The sequence below is a fragment of the Chanodichthys erythropterus genome, chromosome 19 (assembly GCF_024489055.1).
Source record: "Chanodichthys erythropterus isolate Z2021 chromosome 19, ASM2448905v1, whole genome shotgun sequence".
Classification (NCBI taxonomy): Eukaryota; Metazoa; Chordata; class Actinopteri; order Cypriniformes; family Xenocyprididae; genus Chanodichthys; species Chanodichthys erythropterus.
In genome coordinates this window covers 1,902,670-1,927,156 of record NC_090239.1, presented here as the reverse complement: position 1 = coordinate 1,927,156, position 24,487 = coordinate 1,902,670, and the positions used below count along the sequence as shown (strand labels likewise).

The 24,487-nt window shown below is 34.0% G+C and overlaps 1 protein-coding gene across 1 annotated transcript in view; it reads right to left on the bottom strand.

Moving 5' to 3' along the window:
• Nucleotides 1-24,487, bottom strand: part of LOC137007887 (A disintegrin and metalloproteinase with thrombospondin motifs 14) — a 101,506-nt gene that overhangs the window by 61,915 nt on the left and 15,104 nt on the right. Inside the window, exon 3 of the mRNA XM_067369585.1 lies at nucleotides 4,127-4,283. Coding sequence (XP_067225686.1) covers nucleotides 4,127-4,283 — 157 coding nt within the window. The remainder of the gene's footprint in view (nucleotides 1-4,126; nucleotides 4,284-24,487) is intronic.

Below are 24,487 nucleotides of genomic sequence, written 5' to 3'. Positions count from 1 at the left end.
TATTGGATATACTGTATCCAAATTTATAGCTCTGTGTGTTATACAGTTTACATTTTTGTGATGATAATGAACAATCAAGTTTATACAACACTTATAACAAGTGTACTGTATGTATGCAGGTAAAGTAGGATGTAACATATATCCAACCTGGGGTGATAATATAGTTTACAGAGGGTTTTCTACTTAAATACTGGTACGTTGCACCAAAAAACTGGTGCAGACAAACAGAAAAAATCAAACATCTTGTCTTCCCCCGAATATGGTGGCATTGAGTCATGAAAGAAAGAAATGTCAGTCAACAGAAACAGCTCAAGTGCTGCAAGAAGAAATCTGTCTGCTCTGAAGTGTTAAGAAACATTAATAATAAAACAAGGAAATTCACCATCTGGCATCTCCACAGACAAACGCTGAAGCGTCTCAGAACACAGGACACATTATCATATTCAGCTAAATTAATGCAGATTTTAAACATTAAATGTTGTTTCAAGTAGTAAAACAGCATTAATTTTACATTTCAGAAAAGGGAAGTGCGCACGAGAGTTTACGCAGCTTGTTTGATGTGTAAAGATGAAATAATTACTATCATTACTTTGTTTTGGCTGTGTTTCACTCGTGTTCTGCCTACATAAGCAGTGTGTTTAAGTGTAATCCTGATGCAGTCTGTCCTGAAAGGTAGACAGAAAAATTAACCTGAAGATAAACTGTAAGTCTGCATCATGAGAAGACAATACCACAATGCACTGCAGGACAGCGTGCAAAGAAATTTAATCAAAGAGAGATGCTAACATTTCATGCAATGCCAAAATAAGTATCAAAACCAGACTATTTTACCCAGTATTTGTGTGCACCAGTACCGGATTTTATTTTATTTTATTCAATATATTTTTTTATTTTATTGAGGTTTTTATTAATATTTTGAGTTAATTTTTAATTTTAATTGTAGTTATAGTTTTAGTATTTTAAGTTCTGTGTTTTTGCAATGTTATGTTATTAATTTTTATTTCAGTTTTAGTTTTAGTTATTTTAGTTTTAGTTATTTTAGGCAACTTGATGAATTAATTTTATTTTATTCAAATTAATGTTTATTTTACCCAATATTTGTGTGCACCAGTACCGGAATTATTTTAATATAATTTAGTTTTTTTTTTTTTTTTTTTTTTACATTTTATTCAATATTTTTTTATTTTATTGAGGATTTAATTCAACATTTTGAGTTAGTTTCTATTTTTATATTTTCCGTTTTTATTTAAATTTTATAGATATAGTTTTAGTATTTTAAATTCTGTGTTTTTGCAATGTTTTTATGTTACTATATATTTTTATAATTTTTTTATTTCAGCTTTTGTTTTAGATATTTTAGTACATCAATTATAGTAAATGACAATGAGAAATGTTGCCTTGGAAACTAGATGAAAAAAGTTTTTTATTTAATTTTATTTTTATAAAATTAATGTTTATTTTTGTGCACCAGTACTGTAATTATTTTAGTATCATTGAGCTTTGTTTTGTTTTTTTACATTTTATTCAGGTTTTAATTAATATTTTAAGTTAGGTTTTATTTTTCTATTTTTATTTTGGTTATAGTTTTAGTATTTTAAGGTCTGTGTTTTGCAATGTTTTTTAATGTCACTATATTAGTTTTTGTTTTAGTTATTTTAGTACATCAATTAAACTAAATGACAATAAAAATGTCGCCGTGGCAACCAGATACATTTTTTTTTAACTTAATTAAATTTTTAGCAAATTGATGTTTATTTTTTTATGGTTTTAGTTTTAGTGAATTATAATAACCCCGCTGTGCACTGTGTATTTTTATGCTTTTTAGAAGCAGTAGCGGCTCACTAACTTTATCTCGTATTTATTTCATATTCTGCATGAAGAATTCAGTAAGCGTAACTGAAGGTCACCAGAAGGTCGAGTACAAATTAAATTCCAGCACTAGAAATGCACATCGAGGTAAATATGTCGGGACTTCTCCATAAAGCTCATGACATATGGTACTTACATTGACATTCTCTTATAATTTTGCAGACGTCTAGACTTCTGACCATCATTACACTTTCTCAGGATTGCAGGTGTGGAGTATTAAAGCGCCGTACAGCTGCAAAACCGGCTATTTCAAGGATTTCGCCATATGTTATTATTATCGTTTTCATACAGCGGTTTCTCTCAGGCTGTGTTATGACATTACTCAGAAACAACTTCACACTACACCTGACAAATCCTAATAATCTTGACTCGGTTGTGTAGTGTTACTCCATGTTTCTGCTTCACTCTTGACTGTTTCTATTATAAAGCACTCGTGTCCACTGACACCTGGATGGAAACATCTAACAAGACACATTTCTACAACTTCTGCTATTTCCCATCACTTGCATCACTTTTTCATTGTCTAAATGAAGGTCCGTGGGACAGTCAGATACGGATTCTCAGTGAATAATTCATGCACTGAAGGTTTTCACAGGACACAAACACTGAAACAGTGACATTTTAGTGTCATTTGTAAATTGAGGAAGTGCTGAAGTGCAATAATCTAGAAAGTTTAAAACAAACCATCAACCATCACCATTGATTTTCCAGAGTTTCTGGACAGGACGTGACCTGTGAAAGTAAAACCCACAGCAGATGCTCCGGTCGGTCCGGCTGCTGACAGCCTGCAGAAGCGGAACTGAATTTACGGCACCAGTGAGGCACTTTAATAGTAGAAAATATTGTACTTCCATCACAGCTTCCAAAGGTTCTGCTTCAGCAGCTGGAGAGCTCAGCGTGTGCTTCAATAATGTGCAGAAACACTCTCAGACGTCCCTTCATCCAAAGAGCAGTAAATCTGAATCTTCTGTGGATCTTCACAGACGTGCTTGATTTTAATTTTGTGTGTCAATGAAGATGTCAGGATGTCAACAGAGCAAAGTCTAAGCAAAGATGTGTATCATAAATGAATGTTTTTGTTGTACTGGTCAGAATCAATGATTACATCTTACTTTTTACGTCTTTTTACGTCAAAATAACACCAAAATTGTGATATGGAAAATTAGTAAATTAAAATAGCCACAAATATTACTTTTGTAACTTTAAAGTACTGTAAAATAAAATAATTAGTAATTAATTATTATTACTGTTTATTTTACAGTGAAATATTACTATAGTAAAATTTCTAATTTTGTTTATTATTTTCATTTAGTAGTAAATATTATAATACATAATAATATAATTATATTATTATTATAGTCTTTAAATACTATTTTTTATTTTAAAATGAAATATTACAATAGTATTTAATATAATAATAATAATAATATATTATTATTATTATAACGATACACATTTTGTATTTTACCATGAAATATTAATATATCCTATTTTTTATATTTTTATTTTGTAATAAATATAATATAAATATAATGATAAATATATTTATATCTAATAATGATAAATATATTTATATATAATAATAAATAAATATATTTATATATTTATATTTTCTTTGTCTATTATATTTAATATAATATAATAAATAAATGATATTAATAAAATATAATATAAAAATACATAATATAAATTATAATTATTATTAATAGTAAAATGTAAAATTGTAAAATTATTATTGTTGTTCTTACATACTGTTTTGTTACTTTAAAATGAAATATTACAATAGTAATATTTCTTATTTTGTTAAATATTTTTATTCAGTAATAATAATAATAATAATAATTCATATTTTAAGTCATTATATTTAATTCATTATTAGTATTAGTTATTAATACACACATTTTTTTAATTTACAATGATATATTACAATAGTAATATTTCTAATTTGTTTAATATTTTATTTTTAATTAATAATAAATATTATTCATATTATTCATATTTCTACTGCAACATTTTTATTATTATTGTTTTTAAACACTATTATTTTTTTTTACAATGAAATATTATAATAGTAATATTTCTTATTTTGTTAAATATTTTTATGTAGTAGTAATAATAATAATATTTATAACAGTAATTATGTGTTATATTCATCATTTTTTGATTAAATTGCACAACCGTAGAAAAAAGCACAACAAACCTGTAGATTTTTTCACAATATTAATCACAATTAGATGTTTTTATAACCACAGCTTACCTTCATTGTGGAGGTCATCTCGCCTCTGACCCTTGTCCCTTTTGATGGCCGATCTTCGGTAGACCACATGCACGCGACCTTTGACCTCGACCTCCTGCTGACCTTTCTCCAGCGGCTCGATGAAGAACTCTTCATCATCAGTGCGAATCAAGCCTGCCTGAAACCACACAGAGATCCATCAGACAAACTCTAATCAGAAAGTAGCCAAGATCACAAACCCGTTTTCAAATTTGAAATGAGTCATATCCGCCTTGCACTCCTAAAGGATCATGGATCACATTGGTTTTGATGTGTTTTAGCGAGCAAGAGCCATTCAGATTCAGTGTTAGAAAGCAGGAGTGTCGTAACTCAATTTATGAATGAGAGCAGGAAAAAAATGATTAACCTTCAGTCTGTCCCGCATCAACGGGAGGACAGGAAAAGCATTAGTGGTTGTAGAAGCGTCTGCTGTAACCATTGACTGATATTTGATTCTAACAGAGCTGGACTGTTCTTCTACTCCACCACAAACCCCAATAACACTTCAGAGAAAAACATCCAATGTTTGTCATTTTAATAAAAGTCCCATCAAACTGACAATGCCAATAAATGCCAGTTGCAAATTAAACACTTTTGCAACGCCTTTCCTTTTTGTTTAAAATACCATCAAGCTGTCATTTCAGCCAAGAAACAGCAACAAAACTATAGCTGTGAGCAGCAATTAACGGCGTTTTAAGGCCTTTGAGCACATGCATAAAGATTTTTTGTTTCATTTAGCAAGCCTGTAATCATCTCAATCATAGATGGAAAAGACCATTTACAGCCAAAACAGGCACTTTACCATAGTAAATATGTGTTTTTTAAAGCTTTTTAACAGTTTTCGAGGTTGAGGCCAAAATCTAGGACTAGTTCACCAAAGTTGGTTTTTGAAATAATCTCCAATATTTAACGAACGATTCAATGGACAGCAGTGGTCCTAGAGTCAAAGTTGTTTAGAATGAGGAGTTCTACTATGTGGTACGAATGTCGTGGGCATGTGTGGGCATCCTTTACACACATGAAAAACACAGAGGCGCCCCCTCTAGTCAAACAGGCCCAGCAAGTTTCATCCCAATCAGCCTCCATTAACCTTGTCTGATAGCTGCTCAAATTTCATTGGTCGATGGCGGACATGTTTTTTGAGATACATCAGTGTCCTCATAGACAATCATGGCACCTCAGACAAAGACACTGTATGTCAATTTTCAAGTCGATCGGAATAACGGTGAAGTATATATTAGCCATTTTCATGTTTTTTTTCCTGTTATAGCGCCACCAAGTGGCCAGTCGCCGCATCCTTTTTCACATGACCACAGAATGAGCTCTAACACAGCTGTGCCAAATTTGGTGAAAATATCTTATCACGTTCACGAGTTATAGCCATTTTAGGTAAACTGGCTCCAACCACTTCTAACGTTTTGGCGGCCCTTAGGGACCGTGAATTGAAATTTCAACTTTTTTTGGATAACTATTGACAATCAGACTCCAGAGAATCTCGCTGCACTGGTTTGGTTCAGATCGGGTCAAAAATCTAGGGCTAGTTTGCAAAAGTAGGTTTTTCAAAAATCCAAAATACCCGTAAATGTGTCCGCCTTGAGCCAAGGATTCCACCGATATAAGACTCTTGAGTCTATGCCTACGTTTAGAAGCAATTTCATACTTTTCACCACTGTAGCGCCCCCGCCAGGCCGATCTGGGCGAGCCAACACTTTCAGACCATAATGGACTGCCTTTAGCCTGCACTTGACCCTCAGGACACACTCCTCCTATCTGTTATTTCAAAGTTGATGTGCTTTATATAGGGTTAAAGTCAGCGGTGCTCAATGACAGGTGTTAGAAGAGGCCAGAAGATGCCAAGAGCCAAGGATAAAGCTAGTGTCTGGACAGACTTCAGCTCAATGGATGGAGCCCAACATCGGCTGTAACCAAACTCATCTTTCACAGAAGGAACTGGAGCTGAACAAAGCCAGGAGGAAGCACTTTCATCAGGACTACAAAGAGCAAATGTGAGCCATAATGTAGGCCAGGACACTCACAGCCTGAAGCGTCATTATTTTTGATTATTGTAATCTTTGCTGCTGTTACAGAGGAACAGTGAACTCATCTGACATCAGCAGAGCATTGAGGTTTGGTTAAAGTTGAAGGATGTGGGATTTTGTCAAAAAAGTTCGGTTACGATCATAAATTTTGTGCTTAAGATTTATTGTCATGTAAATAATTGATTAAAAATACAATTGTTTTGCTCACTTACAGTGTAAATATAATACGTGATTTTTTACTTGGAATTATATAAAAATGGCATCTCCATTACTCCAAAGCTGTGAAAATATAATTTTCTAATATAATATACACTACGGTTCAAAGGTTTCAGGTCAGTTTTTGAAAGAATTTGATACTTTTATTCAGCAAGGATGCATTAAATTGATCAAAAGTGAAGATATTTATAATGTTACAAAAGATTAGATTTCAAACAAATGCTGTTCTTTTGAACTTTCTATTCATCAAAGAATCTTGAAAAATAAAATGTCACGGTTTCCACAAAAATATACATTGATAACATTGATAATAATCATAAATGTTTCTTGAGCAGCAAATCATCATATTAGAATGATTTCTGAAGGATCATGTGACACTGAAGACTTGAGTAATGATGCTGAAAATTCAGCTTTGCCATCACAGAAATAAATTACATTTTACTTTATATTCACATTATAATAGGTTATTTTAAATTGTAAAATATTTAAAAATTTTTACTGTATTTTTGATCAAATAAATGCAGCATTGGTGAACAGAAGAGACTTCTTTCAAAAACATAAAAAAAATCTTACCGATAAAATACCATATCGGTATCGGCCGATAAATGTTCATTTTTAATGTTATCATTATCAGCCAGATAAGAAAATTTGGACAATATATTAAAGCCGATAAATAATGGATTATTTCCTTCGTTTTTTTAAACTGCTTGAAATATGACAGTTAAGTTCAACATTTGCAGCGCAAGTCTGTCATATAAGCTACGTAATATTATAATGTTAACGTTATAATTGTGTGTTTGGGACATGGATTTTAATGGTGAGACTTTTGTTTTTGTAATCAGGCTGTCAAAATTTATATAAAAATTTTGATTTAGATTTTTCGGCAATATATCGGTTATCGGCTTTCAAATATAAAGAATTATCGGTTATCGGTATCGGCCAAAATTTTCATATCGTCGCATCCCTAATAAAATAATATAATGTAATATAATATAACCCACAAACCTTCATTTCATACAAATATATTTGTGTTTTTTTTATTCTTTATTTTACTGGAAAATGAGACACAATATTGTACATTGCATTTCTTACTTAAATTTCCCATATTTGGATAACAAAATGTGATTGATATTTAAACTGCACAATTACTACGGTTATCTCAAATAATTGTGATTAGACTGAATAACTACGATCAGACGATTTATAAAAGATTAACCTAATATATAACTTGCACATATACGATTCTCACAAAAGGGTGAAGGACAGTTTCAAACCAGACAGTAAACAATCACCCAAAACACCTTAGCAAGCACCTAAAAGCTTCCTAAAAACCACCCATAACACCTTAGCATCATGGCAGCGAGTTTCACATGGGCAAACACCACTTCTATTTACTCCAGAACATGAGAATATCTAGTTAAAGCATGCAGAAACACACCAGTTCAAGTTCGGCTTGTGGGGTCACCGCCTGTCCATCACTTTCCATTTCCTGTGCATGTGAACGAGTCCTTCTTGAAAATATGAGTAAAAAAGCAAACGTGACGCCTCTTTAGGCGCGAATATACACTAAATTCCACATATCAGCTCCACTGGCTTTGAAGGTGGATATTTATAATATAGCGAGACGCTCCGTCCAGCTCCATATGGCATTTCACACACGCAAGCTAGAAGAATCACACAAGAGCAAAACGGCGGAGTAAAAATGACACACTCTGGAGAAACAGACTTTACTTGGACAGTCAGTCTTCAGGCACATGTTCTTGCTTTTTATGGGTTATATAGAACAAAATAAACTAAATTTGCATTTCCAGATAGAAATATCTGTACTTGCAAGCAGCAGGTTTCGCGTAAGTTTAGGAATGAAATGCTGCATATTAAGAGCTTCTTCATGTAAAAGTGTAAAAACAGATGCACCAATCACAATTCAGTATGCAAATCAATGTAAGAAAGAAGACCAATTGGAATAGAATATTCAAATATTACATCATCAATGATGTCACATTTAAGATTTACAATGTTTACAATGACTATAAAGAGAAATTATCTACAGCCAGTAAACGTGGAGCCTGCAAGCAGAGTTTGAGCTGAACTTTTTAAAACAAACCCAAATCGAGGAGTATTAGAAGCACAATGGAAACAACAATGCAATTACTTTGAAATAAATGCACAATACTGCTTCTTTACAGACCAAACACTGTATCTGACAGATCGAGACTGTAAAATCATCCATTTCTCAGAGATGAGATGGACTGAGTAAGAGGGTGCAATACTGTAAAACAGAGTTGGTTTTTCTAAAAACTGCTTGGCAAACAAAAAGACAAAGAAAAGGCAACCGTCCAGTGGTGAGAACAACCCAAAACCTTTCTTTATTGTCACACCGCAGCAAAACATGCAATTTGAGGGAGGTTGTTTGTCAACCTATAATTTGTAGTCAGGAACTCGTCCTTCTGTTTGAAGTAAACAATTTCAAGGGCCAAACATTTGGACAATGATACTTTCTCTACTAAGTAACAGTAAAGACATTTATAATGTAACAAAAGATTCTGTTTCAAATAAATGCTGTTCTTCTGAACGTTCTATTCATCAAAGAGCCCTGAAAAAAGAAAATGTATTACAGTTTCCACAGAAATATAAAGCGGCACAACTGGTAGTGTATACCATGGAAGCTTGTTTCCGCCACTAAATAAAAAATAAAAAGGTAATTGTGAGTGTTTATCTCACAATTCTGACTTTTTTTTCTCACAATTGGGAGTTTACGTTCTCAGAATTGTGAAATATAAACTCACGATTGCGAGAAATAAACTCAGAATTGCTAGTTATAAACTAACAACTGTACGTTATAAACTCGCAATTCAGACTTTTTTCTTGCAATTCATACTTTTTCTCACAATTGCGAAATATAAACTCACAATTGCGAGACATAATGTCAGAATTGTGAAATATAAACTCACAATTGTGAGAAATAAAGTCAGAATTGCGAATTATAAACTAACAATTGTACATTATAAACTCGCAATTCTGACTTTTTTCTTGCAATTCATACTTTTTCTCACAACTGCGAGATATAAACTCACAATTGCGAGAAATAAACTTTGAATTGCGAGTTATAATGTCAAAATTGTGAGATATAAACACAATTGAAAGAAATAAAGTCAGAATTGCGAGTTATAAACGAACAATTGTACGTTATAAACTCGCAATTCTGACTTTTTTTCTTGCAATTCATACTTTTTCTCACAATTGCGAAATATAATATCAGAATTGCGAAATATAAACTCACAATTGCGAGAAATAAACTCAGAATTGCGAGTTATAATGTCAAAATTGTAAGATATAAACACAATTGCAAGAAATAAAGTCAGAATTATGAGTTATAAACTAACAATTGTACGTTATAAACTCACAATTGCGAGAAATAAAGTCAGAATTGCGAGTTATAATGTCAAAATTGTAAGATATAAACACAATTGCAAGAAATAAAGTCAGAATTGCGAGTTATAAACGAACAATTGTACGTTTTAAACTCGCAATACTGACTTTTTTCTTGCAATTCATACTTTTTCTCACAATTGCGAGATATAATATCAGAATTGCGAAATATAAACTCACAATTGTGAGAAATAAACTCCCAATTGTGAGAAATAAAGTCAGAATTGCGAGTTATAATGTCAAAATTGTGAGATATAAACACAATTGCAAGAAATAAAGTCAGAATTGCGAGTTATAAACGAACAATTGTACGTTATAAACTCACAATTCTGACTTTTTTTCTTGCAATTCATACTTTTTCTCACAATTTGGAAATATAAACTCACAATTGCGAGATATAATGTTAGAATTGCGAAATATAAACTCACAATTGCGAGAAATAGTCAGAATTGCGAATTATAAACTAACAATTGAACTCGCAATTCTGACTTTTTTCTTGCAATTCATACTTTTTCTCACAACTGCGAGATATAAACTCACAATTGCGAGAAATAAACTTTGAATTGCGAGTTACAATGTCAAAATTGTGAGATATAAACACAATTGTAAGAAATAAAGTCAGAATTGAGAGATATAAACAACTGCGAGAAATAAAGTCAGAATTGCGAAATATAAACTCACAATTGAGAGAAATAAAGTCAGAATTGAGATATAAACAATTGCAAGAAAGTCAGAATTGCAAGATATAAACAAAATTTGCGAGAAATAAAGTCAGAACTGTGAAATATAAACTCACAATTGGAGAAATAAAGTCAGAATTGCGATTCATAAACACAATTGCGAGAAATAAAGTCAGAATTGCGATTCATAAACACAATTGCGAGAAATAAAGTCAGAATTGCAAGAAAGAAGTCAGAATTGCAAGTTATAATGTCAGAATTGTGAGATATAAACAATTGCGAGAAATAAACTCACAATTGCGAGATAAAAAGTCACAATTATACCTTTTTTATTTTTTATTCAGTGGCAGAAACAAGCTTCCATTATATACATATACATGACATGATATACTTGAAATCTGCAGCCAAGGACAAAACTATGAGGCCTGTTAAAGTTAGGGTCTTATTTTAATCAGTGATCAATCATAACAGAGAACAAACAGGTAATCTGTAATATCCCCTTGCAATGGCTCTAAGTAAACTCTCAGAACATTCCCTCAACACCTCTGAATCCAGCATGAATTCACAGGAGCGAGTCACTCGCGTGACACTTTCTAATGGAATATTAGGATCTGTCGCCGATCCGGATACAGTACAGCATCAGCTGTCATTCTGCAGCGAGGAACATGTCGTACATCACGCAGAGATATTCACACTAATTAACGCAGACACCAACAACCTCTCTGAGCACTGACGGACACAACGGTATGCTCTCACAGCATTACTTCATCTTCTTTTCATAATCCCGTCCATCAACACAACAGGAGTATCTACACATCTCTCCAGCGCTCTCTACACTCAAAATAAACAAGCTGGTGTAATATCAGCCTGGTTTACAGGAATAGTTCAAGGATAAATAAGACTTCTTTCATCATTTAATCACCCACATGTTGTTCCAAACCCGACATGAAGGTGAATAAAAGATGACAGAAATTTAATTTTTTTTTATTGAACTATTTCTATATTTACTCCACTGGCATGGAAACCGTGTAATCGTGTGTATCAGTTTTCCTGGCAGGTCATATGCCAGTGGCCTGATGGAAACACAAGTAGCAACTTCTTACTGTTAATGCTCCCGTTTCCAGTGCACATACATGCATAAACACAATTAGACCGCACATCACCGCTGCTGCATCCACATTTAGTACACACGCATAAACTTATGAACTTTGGAGCAAATCTGTGGGATTTCTGTATATATTTCACCACTAAGCAGAAATCTAATTATACTAATTAGAAAACTAAGAATAAAATTTACACTCTTCCAGGAAGCCAGATTTACTGCTTTTTTTGCTTTAAACTCATCTTTGATCACCAATATGACATTTTAAACAGTGAAAATGCCTTAAAATAGCGTGAATTAAACTCGCTTGCTTCATATGCGCGGAACCATGAATATGCAAATTAGCCCCGCCTCCACTCACTTGCACGAGCTCAGAGATCCACTCGGTCAACTTACTGAGGTAAACGCTACACAATGGTATCGCGCTTTACAACATCGGACATATGACGGTAAAAACAGCTAATAATGTGTTGCTAATGCTTCACAAAAACATGTTACCATTCGCAAAGTCAGACAGCTATCTTCTAAAAATCATGGAACCGCTTTGAACAACTTAAAATGTCAGTAGAGAAAGGCATATAGTTCATCATAACATCATAATATACATCATTGCCAAATCTACCTGATTTTTCATATCAACAGAAAAATATACCGGGATAACCAGGAATCAGAACTGAAGCTTCTCTTGCGTGGTCAGTTAGTGATATGCTAAAGCTCGCCCGCATGTTGACGTGATTGGTTACAAGGTAGTTTGTGACATCACAAACTGTTTTCACCACAGCTTTAAAAACGGAACTTATTTTAACTTGAGTGTCGTGTTTTCACGTACGCAACGCTGCAAAAGGTGCAAGATGCAAGCGCAGAGGTCAAACATGTCCGTCTAGTGTGTGTTTACATAGGAAAATAATGGAAAAGTAGCGCAGTGAAAGAGAAAAACGTGTTCTGTGTGAACAGCCCCTAAAAAAAGTTGTCATTGGTCGAAAAAAAAACTGAGCGTCCGTATGCGGTTTTGTCGGATTTCTTCAGCATCATGTAAACGAATACAGCACGAGCAGTGGTGTTTGGTACATGAACAAATGATTCTTCTCAAATTATTCTTTTTAGTGAGCCAGTCAAACGAATTCATAACTTGAGTTAGGGCACGTTTTTCCATCCAATGCACACATTTTCCATGTGTTTTTCTATGTAAACATGCACTAGACGGATGTGTCTGACCATTGCGCTCACGCCTTTTTCAGTGTTTACTTCTGAAGCGCCGTATTTTTAAAGCGAATTTCAACTTTTACATGCAGCGCCGCTCATCAATGTCAGTTCCATAACAGTGGACCAATCAGATGACCACGGCGGCGGGGCAAGCTTGCAAGCTGCCATTGCAACTGTTTTATTTTAAGGCGACATGGCGAAGGAAGCACTCATAGTGGCTGTGTCCAAATAGCCAGTGCAATTATTTTCTCAAGTCAAAAACAGAAGCTATCTATTCTTATTATTTACGTTAATGCATCACGTCTCAAAAGCGCGTCTCGAGACCCTCACGTTTTGTGCTGCACTTTTTTTTAAACCATTCCTGAGTGTTGCATCTCACGTTTTTAGATGCACAGACGTGTTCTGTGTGAACGGCCCCTTAGAGGAGTTGAATCAGATTCACTCAGTGAATCGTTCTGAGCAGTTCACAACTGAGTCATTTTTCGGTCATGTCTGATTCAAAATTAACCAAGAACCATTGCTGTGATGCTCTGTTTACTGAGTGGTTGTGCAGATGACTACGTGCAAATTATACCATAATACTAATAATGGTATAATACATACAAAAAAGATTTGATTCGACTGCGAGTATTATCCATAAACATCACAGGAAAAAATATTATGGCACAAATAGAGAGTGACAACATTAAAATTGAAATAATTAGCACTAAAAATTTGTGTATAATCATTATAATATATTATAAATTCCATATAAATTTATTATAAATTATTATTTATATTTTACTTTTAGTTATACATATTATTCATTTGATCATTTTAATGATTTAACCCTCTACTGCACACATGTTGATGGCACATAATAATAATTATTTGGTTCATTTGGGAACATTTTATCGTATATTACATTTTAATATATATGTGCGACAATGGTACAGACTCAAAGAGAAAATAATCATCAAAATCTTTTTTTTTTTTAATTCAAGAAATCATTAAGTAAAAAGGGAAAAACACTTGAAAGACATTGATATATTGAATATGATACATGCATATGTCTGTATCATGTAGTGTGCTATGCCATATAATGTACTTCATGTGATAAGACTTCACTCCGTACGAAACTTCAAAAAGCACTTCTTCTCTGCTGTGACATAGTGGTGTATGTTACAATTTTTGCACATCACTTTGGGTGTTCCTGCACACCCAGGAACCTTGCATCTTTCCTTCTTATAATACATTGTGGCAAATGAGAGGTACTGTCTAAAACCTCCTCGAAAATTACCCCTTATTGCACAACGTTGCCCTGAGGCGAAAAGAAAACTGAATTTCTGCACTGTAAAATGTAATTAGTTGAGTTTACTTAGAAAGCTTAATTAAACTGTTGGGTTTACTTAAAAAACTTAAGGAAACCGATTGCCTTAAATTTAGCAAGTAAGTTAACTCATCATTTTGAATTGATAAAACTAGCTACCACACAGTACAGAGTACTTAGAAATCTTGAGGATTGGTAATTTTATTCCATTTACCAATTTCAATTTTACAAATTGAGTGCTTAGTTCAGTCATGTTAAAAATCTTGTTCACATTATGTAGAAACTGAGTTCAATTTCTCAAGAATTTTTTACTGAGTTGCAACAATGGACCATACATTTATTTGTATTTATTAAACTGGAGATACTGTTGAAAATAATAAAGTTTGATGTCACCATCATGGTGGAAAGTGTTTGCTTTAGTTGGGCTCTTGACCTTGACTTTTAACATTAGTGTTTCTCTGGCTGTCCTAACTCAGTGTTTGTAAGACACAGCTGTTATGGTGAAAAAAGCCAAGAGAAATACTGGGATTGATCTGTTGCATCTTTCCTGATGATATCACTGAATACCCACAGATTTAATCCTGAGGTTTATACTTGATCAAAAGTGTGCTTTGTCATTCATGTAAAATCTTATTACATGAAGTAAACCCAACAGTTTAATTAAGCTTTCTAAGTAAACTCAACTAATTACATTTTTCAGTGTGAACATGCAAAATAAAAAAAACTTTTGACGAAAGGCTACACCTTCATACACGCACACATATTGTTTTTATGTACAGCTCATGTCGTTTTAAATACGATTACTGAAGCAAATAATATTGCCTTCTCCTCACATCATGTGCTCCTGTGACCTTGTATCAGAACAGGACGTCCCACCTTTAAATGGTGCTTGATATTGACTCCAACACCTTACTGGACTGTTATTTGGTACTTTCTCGACCTTTCTAATTGGTTGTAATTATTTAAAGAAAAATGTACTAAACATAGGGCTTAAGAAAACTTTCCGTAGCCTGAGGGCAACGCTGTGCTGTAGAGGGTTAAATATTTTTATTATTACAAATAGTGAATTTATCACTCCCTATAATTGTTTCGCTTTGGTCTGGACACATGTATAGTTTACAATTGCACACATCAGCTTTAAATAAACAACTTTCCATTAGAAATGCGGCATGAGAGTGGAGATAATGAAGGCTGGCTCCTTCTTGCTGAATCGCAAAAACAAGACATCTCGCTTCTGTGAGGACCATGTAAACATTAGTGCAAGCTAGTGACGGCACGTCCAGATTTCCCAGAATTCAGGGAGGTCTGACTGAATCGAGCAACCGCAAAGATCTTGGACGCAGAGATAGAGCAGATACGCTTTCACAGCATTCCATATCGCCATGCATATTCTAAACTGGATTTGCTATGGGTTCACCATGGAGACAAGCCTGAGTTGGGGACCGAAATAGTCCAGAGATTCAGCTGACAGCTCAACTGACAGCTGTCACATTCGCTTTTTTAGACCGCTTTCACATGCACACAACAAACTCAGGCCGAGTTTTAAAGCGTGCATCGGGGTGAGCATTCATTACTGTATGCATGACGATTTACTCTAGCAATCTGCAGCCTGAGGTTTGTAGGGTGGGGGATGTTCTTTGACACACAGACCCTGCAAGCCAAGACGCGCTGGTGTTGATGTTGGCGCGCTCTCAATCGCACGCTCGGCAGATATCTTTACCGTGACAGGCGCGCTTCCTGATCCGTGCCATAATGATGACCTCATAGGCTTGAAGGGGACACCCTGCTATTCATAAAAACCTTGATGATGTGCTTTCAAATGCTCCGTGTTACAGTCGGTAATGTGCATCTCTTATCTCTGCCCATGCTGAGAGCAGCTGTCTGGGCATTCTGGGATTTCTGCAGGGCACGTTTAGAAAGCACATGGACCTCCATCAGTGAGCGTGTGTCCGATAACCTGCTGGATGAGGCAGATAAAGTGGAGCAAACATCCAAATAACATCATCTCTGTTGCATAAGAGCTCTGCTTGCGTCCGTTGATGCGCTTCGTCAATAACTTCATCTGCACTGGATCCTGTACGCTCAGATATGAGTTTGACCAAGCAGATCGATAGGTTTGTGAACAGTGTCACACAGAGAAACAATCATATTTTATGTTTGCAACTCTCATTATCCTTTCATCGTTATGCAGGGCTGTGACAAGACGTGAGATTTTTATGAAATCCTCATAATCAAAGTACTCTCTCAATATTCAAAGTGCAAACAGAGACCAAATTTTAAGCATGATACAGAGCTGAGAGATTACAAGGGTTACAACTACACAGCCCAGCCTAAGATAGCTTTCATACTGCGAGATATTTGCATGCATCAGGGAGCTGCTTTCAAAATGCAGGGTTTGAACGCACGCTCGTGCTTTTCTTTTGCGATCGCACATACTCTGTGAATAGGGAGCGGCGGTGCTGAGCGTGCATTCTACAAAATAAGACATAGACGCTTAGGCGCTGTTGTGCAACGAATCCTCCGCTATGGTCTTGTCAGTCATCTCGTTACTTACTCTTGTCACGTGATCAGTGAACTCTGCAGCTTGTGTTTGATGAGCTGGATGGGATTGAAGTGACTGTTATCCAACTGAATTAAATGGTTTTATTTCTATAAAAAGCAAAACGACAGTGGACAGTGGCATATCCTATCCTAATTTCACCCACACATTCCATCATATCAATATCGCAAAACAGCTTTCACCTTGACAAGAAATCTCATCACACCCCTAATCGTTAGCATTTTCATGCATCTTGCAATTGCAACGTGAGGGCTTAAACATACAGAAAACTATGCAAAATAGTTATGCATAAACGCATCTAGCTATGCAACATTGATTTTGTGTGTTGATGCATTCTGAAATGTGTCAGACTGCAAGCCATAAATCAACAAAAGTTCATGCAGTGTTACATTTTGAGCCTGTTTCTCTTTCAGCTCAACTACTGTCAGGGCAAAGCAACAGAATCTTACTGAGCAAGTTAAATTGTTGTTTGAATGGCACACACATTTGAAGGAAACTCTTTTCGCCACCCTGTCACTGCCAAAGCAATGCATTATTTCGTTGCTTCGTAAACACCTACATCGCGAAAGATTGTTCATAAATTGGCGATTTTCACCATATTTTCTGCTAAATTCAGTAGCAAAACTCTACTCGCAGTGCTGCTAACACGCACATCATAAATGCTGCAATCTGAAATAAACATGCATAAATATGAGACGTGTGAGAAAAACTTCAGAGAGACGTTTGGACCACCTCACACACGTGTCTGCCAGAGTTTCAGCTTTCATAATCGTGTCCGGTACGCTTCAGACATTCAATGCCACAGTAAATGTTGTCTGTTCATGTCCTCATCAGAACTGCTTCTGTCCTGAAGCTAAAGAAACAGATTGTGGTGTAGGTGGTTATTTAACCTGTTGTTTCACGGACTCAGCGAAGCCCTAAATGTGCAATTCACAATCTGATCTAAGCTCTGATATTGCAGCTGCTAAAACACTTTCAATGAGAATATAATTGTATTTTATCCTTGAAGTTGGTTGTTGCAAAAGTCAGCAATGGTGTCAGTGAGCATTTTATGTGCATTTCAGAGTACTGAAAGATGCTGTTGAAGTAAACAACTAGTTACTTTAAATTGATAGCAATTTTGCCACAGTGTGTCTCTGTGGGATTCAGGTGAAAAACTCTCATTTTGCTGTGTTTCTCATCAATAGAAACATGATTTTGCAATGCTGCAAGAAACTGGAGCAGGTGCTATATTTCAATCTGAATGTAATTTAGCCCCTTTAGGTTGAGAGCACTCAACAATATCATCACCTGGTTAATCAAAAAAATGAGTAAAATGAGTTCTAAACTTTACCATCCTATAAGGCGCCTTTTCACAATGTGTAATGTAAGTCGCTAGCGTTTCCAGAATGTGTCTGTGAAGCTCAAAATCCCCCACAGATCATTTATTATAGCTTGTCAAATTTGCCCCTATTTGGGTGTGAGCAAAAACACGCCTTTTTTGTGTGTGTCCCTTTAAATGCAAATGAGCTGCTGCTCCCGCCCCCCTTTCCAGAATTCTGACTTTATATCACGCAACTGCGACTTTATATCTCAGAATTCTGACTTTATATCACACAATTGCGACTTTATATCTCAGAATTCTGAGTTTATATCACACAATTGCGACTTTATATCTAAGAATTCTGACTTTATATCACACGATTGCGACTTTATATCTCAGAATTCTGACTTTATATCACAAGATTGCGACTTTATATCTCAGAATTCTGAGTTATTTCACACAATTGCGACTTTATATCTCAGAATTCTGAGTTTATATCACACAATTGCGACTTTATATCTCAGAATTCTGACTTTATATCACGCAATTGCGACTTTATATCTCAGAATTCTGACTTTATATCACGCAATTGCGACTTTATATCTCAGAATTCTGACTTTATATCACACAATTGCGACTTTATATCTCAGAATTCTGACTTTATTTCACACAATTGCGACTTTATATCTAAGAATTCTGACTTTATATCACGCAATTGCGACTTTATATCTCAGAATTCTGAGTTTAAATCACGCAATTGCGACTTTATATCTCAGAATTCGGACTTTATATCACACAATTGCGACTTTATATCTCAGAATTCTGACTTTATATCACGCAATTGCGACTTTATATCTCAGAATTCGGACTTTATATCACACAATTGCGACTTTATATCTCAGAATTCTGACTTTATATCACACAATTGCGACTTTATATCTCAGAATTCGGACTTTATATCACGCAATTGCGACTTTATATCTCAGAATTCGGACTTTATATCACACAATTGCGACTTTATATCTCAGAATTCGGACTTTATATCACACAATTGCGACTTTATATCTCAGAATTCGGACTTTATATCACGCAATTACGACTTTATATCTCAGAATTCGGACTTTATATCACACAATTGCGACTTTATATCTCAGAATTCTGACTTTATATCACGCAATTGCGACTTTATATCTCAGAATTCTGAGTTTATATCACACAATTGCGACTTTATATCTCAGAATTCTGACTTTATATCACACAATTGCGACTTTATATCTTAGAATTCTGACTTTATATCACGCAATTGCGACTTTATATCTCAGAATTCTGAGTTCAATCACGCAATTGCGACTTTATATCTCAGAATTCTGAGTTTATATCACACAATTGCGACTTTATATCTAAGAATTCTGACTTTATATCACACGATTGCGACTTTATATCTCAGAATTCTGACTTTATATCACACGATTGCGACTTTATATCTCAGAATTCTGACTTTATATCACGCAATTGCGACTTTATATCTCAGAATTCTGAGTTTATATCACGCAATTGCGACTTTATATCTCAGAATTCTGACTTTATATCACACGATTGCGACTTTATATCTCAGAATTCTGACTTTATATCACGCAATTGCGACTTTATATCTTAGAATTCTGACTTTATATCACGCAATTGCGACTTTATATCTCAGAATTCTGACTTATATCACACAATTGCGACTTTATATCTCAGAATTCTGACTTTATATCACGCAATTGCGACTTTATATCTCAGAATTCTGACTTTATATCACGCAATTACGATTTTATATCTCAGAATTCTGACTTTATATCACGCAATTGCGATTTTATATCTCGCAATTCTGACTTTATATCACACAATTGCGACTTTATATCTCAGAATTCTGAGTTTATATCACACAATTGCGACTTTATATCTTAGAATTCTGACTTTATATCACACAATTGCGACTTTATATCTCAGAATTCTGAGTTTATATCACACAATTGCGACTTTATATCTTAGAATTCTGACTTTATATCACACAATTGCGACTTTATATCTCAGAATTCTGACTTTATATCACGCAATTGCGACTTTATATCTCAGAATTCTGAGTTTATATCACACAATTGCGACTTTATATCTTAGAATTCTGACTTTATATCACACAATTGCGACTTTATATCTTAGAATTCTGACTTTATATCACACAATTGCGACTTTATATCTCAGAATTCTGACTTTATATCACGCAATTGCGACTTTATATCTCAGAATTCTGACTTTATATCACGCAATTGCGACTTTATATCTCAGAATTCTGAGTTTATATCACGCAATTGCGACTTTATATCTTAGAATTCTGACTTTATATCACGCAATTGCGACTTTATATCTCAGAATTCTGAGTTTATATCACACAATTGCGACTTTATATCTCAGAATTCTGAGTTTATATCACGCAATTGCGACTTTATATCTCAGAATTCTGAGTTTATATCACACAATTGCGACTTTATATCTCAGAATTCTGAGTTTATATCACACAATTGCGACTTTATATCTTAGAATTCTGACTTTATATCACGCAATTGCGACTTTATATCTTAGAATTCTGACTTTATATCACACAATTGCGACTTTATATCTCAGAATTCTGACTTTATATCACACAATTGCGACTTTATATCTCAGAATTCTGACTTTATATCACACAATTGCGACTTTATATCTCAGAATTCTGAGTTTATATCACGCAATTGCGACTTTATATCTCAGAATTCTGAGTTTATATCACACAATTGCGACTTTATATCTAAGAATTCTGACTTTATATCACACGATTGCGACTTTATATCTCAGAATTCTGACTTTATATCACACGATTGCGACTTTATATCTCAGAATTCTGAGTTATTTCACACAATTGCGACTTTATATCTCAGAATTCTGAGTTTATATCACACAATTGCGACTTTATATCTCAGAATTCTGACTTTATATCACGCAATTGCGACTTTATATCTCAGAATTCTGACTTTATATCACGCAATTGCGACTTTATATCTCAGAATTCTGAGTTTATATCACGCAATTGCGACTTTATATCTCAGAATTCTGACTTTATATCACACAATTGCGACTTTATATCTCAGAATTCTGACTTTATTTCACACAATTGCGACTTTATATCTAAGAATTCTGACTTTATATCACGCAATTGCGACTTTATATCTCAGAATTCTGACTTTATATCACGCAATTGCGACTTTATATCTTAGAATTCTGACTTTATATCACGCAATTGCGACTTTATATCTCAGAATTCTGAGTTTATATCACGCAATTGCGACTTTATATCTCAGAATTCTGAGTTTATATCACACAATTGCGACTTTATATCTAAGAATTCTGACTTTATATCACACAATTACGACTTTATATCTCAGAATTCTGAGTTTATATCACGCAATTGCGACTTTATATCTTAGAATTCTGACTTTATATCACGCAATTGCGACTTTATATCTCAGAATTCTGAGTTTATATCACGCAATTGCGACTTTATATCTCAGAATTCTGACTTTATATCACACGATTGCGACTTTATATCTAAGAATTCTGACTTTATATCACACAATTGCGACTTTATATCTCAGAATTCTGACTTTATATCACGCAATTGCGACTTTATATCTTAGAATTCTGACTTTATATCACGCAATTGCGACTTTATATCTCAGAATTCTGAGTTTATATCACGCAATTGCGACTTTATATCTCAGAATTCTGAGTTTATATCACACAATTGCGACTTTATATCTAAGAATTCTGACTTTATATCACACGATTGCGACTTTATATCTCAGAATTCTGACTTTATATCACACGATTGCGACTTTATATCTCAGAATTCTGACTTTATATCACGCAATTGCGACTTTATATCTCAGAATTCTGAGTTTATATCACACAATTGCGACTTTATATCTCAGAATTCTGACTTTATATCACGCAATTGCGACTTTATATCTCAGAATTCTGAGTTTATATCACACAATTGCGACTTTATATCTAAGAATTCTGACTTTATATCACACGATTGCGACTTTATATCTCAGAATTCTGACTTTATATCACGCAATTGCGACTTTATATCTCAGAATTCTGACTTTATATCACGCAATTGTGACTTTATATCTCAGAATTCTGACTTTATATCACGCAATTGCGATTTTATATCTTAGAATTCTGACTTTATATCACACGATTGCGACTTTATATCTTAGAATTCTGAGTTTATATCACGCAATTGCGACTTTATATCTCAGAATTCTGACTTTATATCACACGATTGCGACTTTATATCTCAGAATTCTGACTTTATATCACGCAATTGCGACTTTATATCTCAGAATTCTGAGTTTATATCACGCAATTGCGACTTTATATCTTAGAATTCTGACTTTATATCACGCAATTGCGACTTTATATCTCAGAATTCTGACTTTATATCACACGATTGCGACTTTATATCTCAGAATTCTGAGTTATTTCACACAATTGCGACTTTATATCTCAGAATTCTGAGTTTATATCACACAATTGCGACTTTATATCTCAGAATTCTGACTTTATATCACACGATTGCGACTTTATATCTCAGAATTCTGACTTTATATCACGCAATTGCGACTTTATATCTCAGAATTCTGAGTTTATATCACACAATTGCGACTTTATATCTTAGAATTCTGACTTTATATCACACGATTGCGACTTTATATCTCAGAATTCTGACTTTATATCACGCAATTGCGACTTTATATCTCAGAATTCTGAGTTTATATCACGCAATTGCGACTTTATATCTTAGAATTCTGACTTTATATCACGCAATTGCGACTTTATATCTCAGAATTCTGAGTTTATATCACACAATTGCGACTTTATATCTCAGAATTCTGAGTTTATATCACGCAATTGCGACTTTATATCTCAGAATTCTGAGTTTATATCACGCAATTGCGACTTTATATCTCAGAATTCTGAGTTTATATCACGCAATTGCGACTTTATATCTTAGAATTCTGACTTTATATCACGCAATTGCGACTTTATATCTCAGAATTCTGACTTTATATCACACGATTGCGACTTTATATCTCAGAATTCTGAGTTATTTCACACAATTGCGACTTTATATCTCAGAATTCTGAGTTTATATCACACAATTGCGACTTTATATCTCAGAATTCTGACTTTATATCACACGATTGCGACTTTATATCTCAGAATTCTGACTTTATATCACGCAATTGCGACTTTATATCTCAGAATTCTGAGTTTATATCACACAATTGCGACTTTATATCTTAGAATTCTGACTTTATATCACACGATTGCGACTTTATATCTCAGAATTCTGACTTTATATCACGCAATTGCGACTTTATATCTCAGAATTCTGAGTTTATATCACGCAATTGCGACTTTATATCTTAGAATTCTGACTTTATATCACGCAATTGCGACTTTATATCTCAGAATTCTGAGTTTATATCACACAATTGCGACTTTATATCTCAGAATTCTGAGTTTATATCACGCAATTGCGACTTTATATCTCAGAATTCTGAGTTTATATCACACAATTGCGACTTTATATCTTAGAATTCTGACTTTATATCACGCAATTGCGACTTTATATCTTAGAATTCTGACTTTATATCACACAATTGCGACTTTATATCTCAGAATTCTGACTTTATATCACACAATTGCGACTTTATATCTCAGAATTCTGACTTTATATCACACAATTGCGACTTTATATCTAAGAATTCTGACTTTATATCACACAATTGCGACTTTATATCTCAGAATTCTGAGTTTATATCACGCAATTGCGACTTTATATCTCAGAATTCTGAGTTTATATCACACAATTGCGACTTTATATCTAAGAATTCTGACTTTATATCACACGATTGCGACTTTATATCTCAGAATTCTGACTTTATATCACACGATTGCGACTTTATATCTCAGAATTCTGACTTTATATCACACAATTGCGACTTTATATCTCAGAATTCTGAGTTTATATCACACAATTGCGACTTTATATCTCAGAATTCTGACTTTATATCACGCAATTGCGACTTTATATCTCAGAATTCTGAGTTTATATCACACAATTGCGACTTTATATCTAAGAATTCTGACTTTATATCACACGATTGCGACTTTATATCTCAGAATTCTGACTTTATATCACGCAATTGCGACTTTATATCTCAGAATTCTGACTTTATATCACGCAATTGTGACTTTATATCTCAGAATTCTGACTTTATATCACGCAATTGCGATTTTATATCTTAGAATTCTGACTTTATATCACACGATTGCGACTTTATATCTCAGAATTCTGAGTTTATATCACGCAATTGCGACTTTATATCTCAGAATTCTGACTTTATATCAC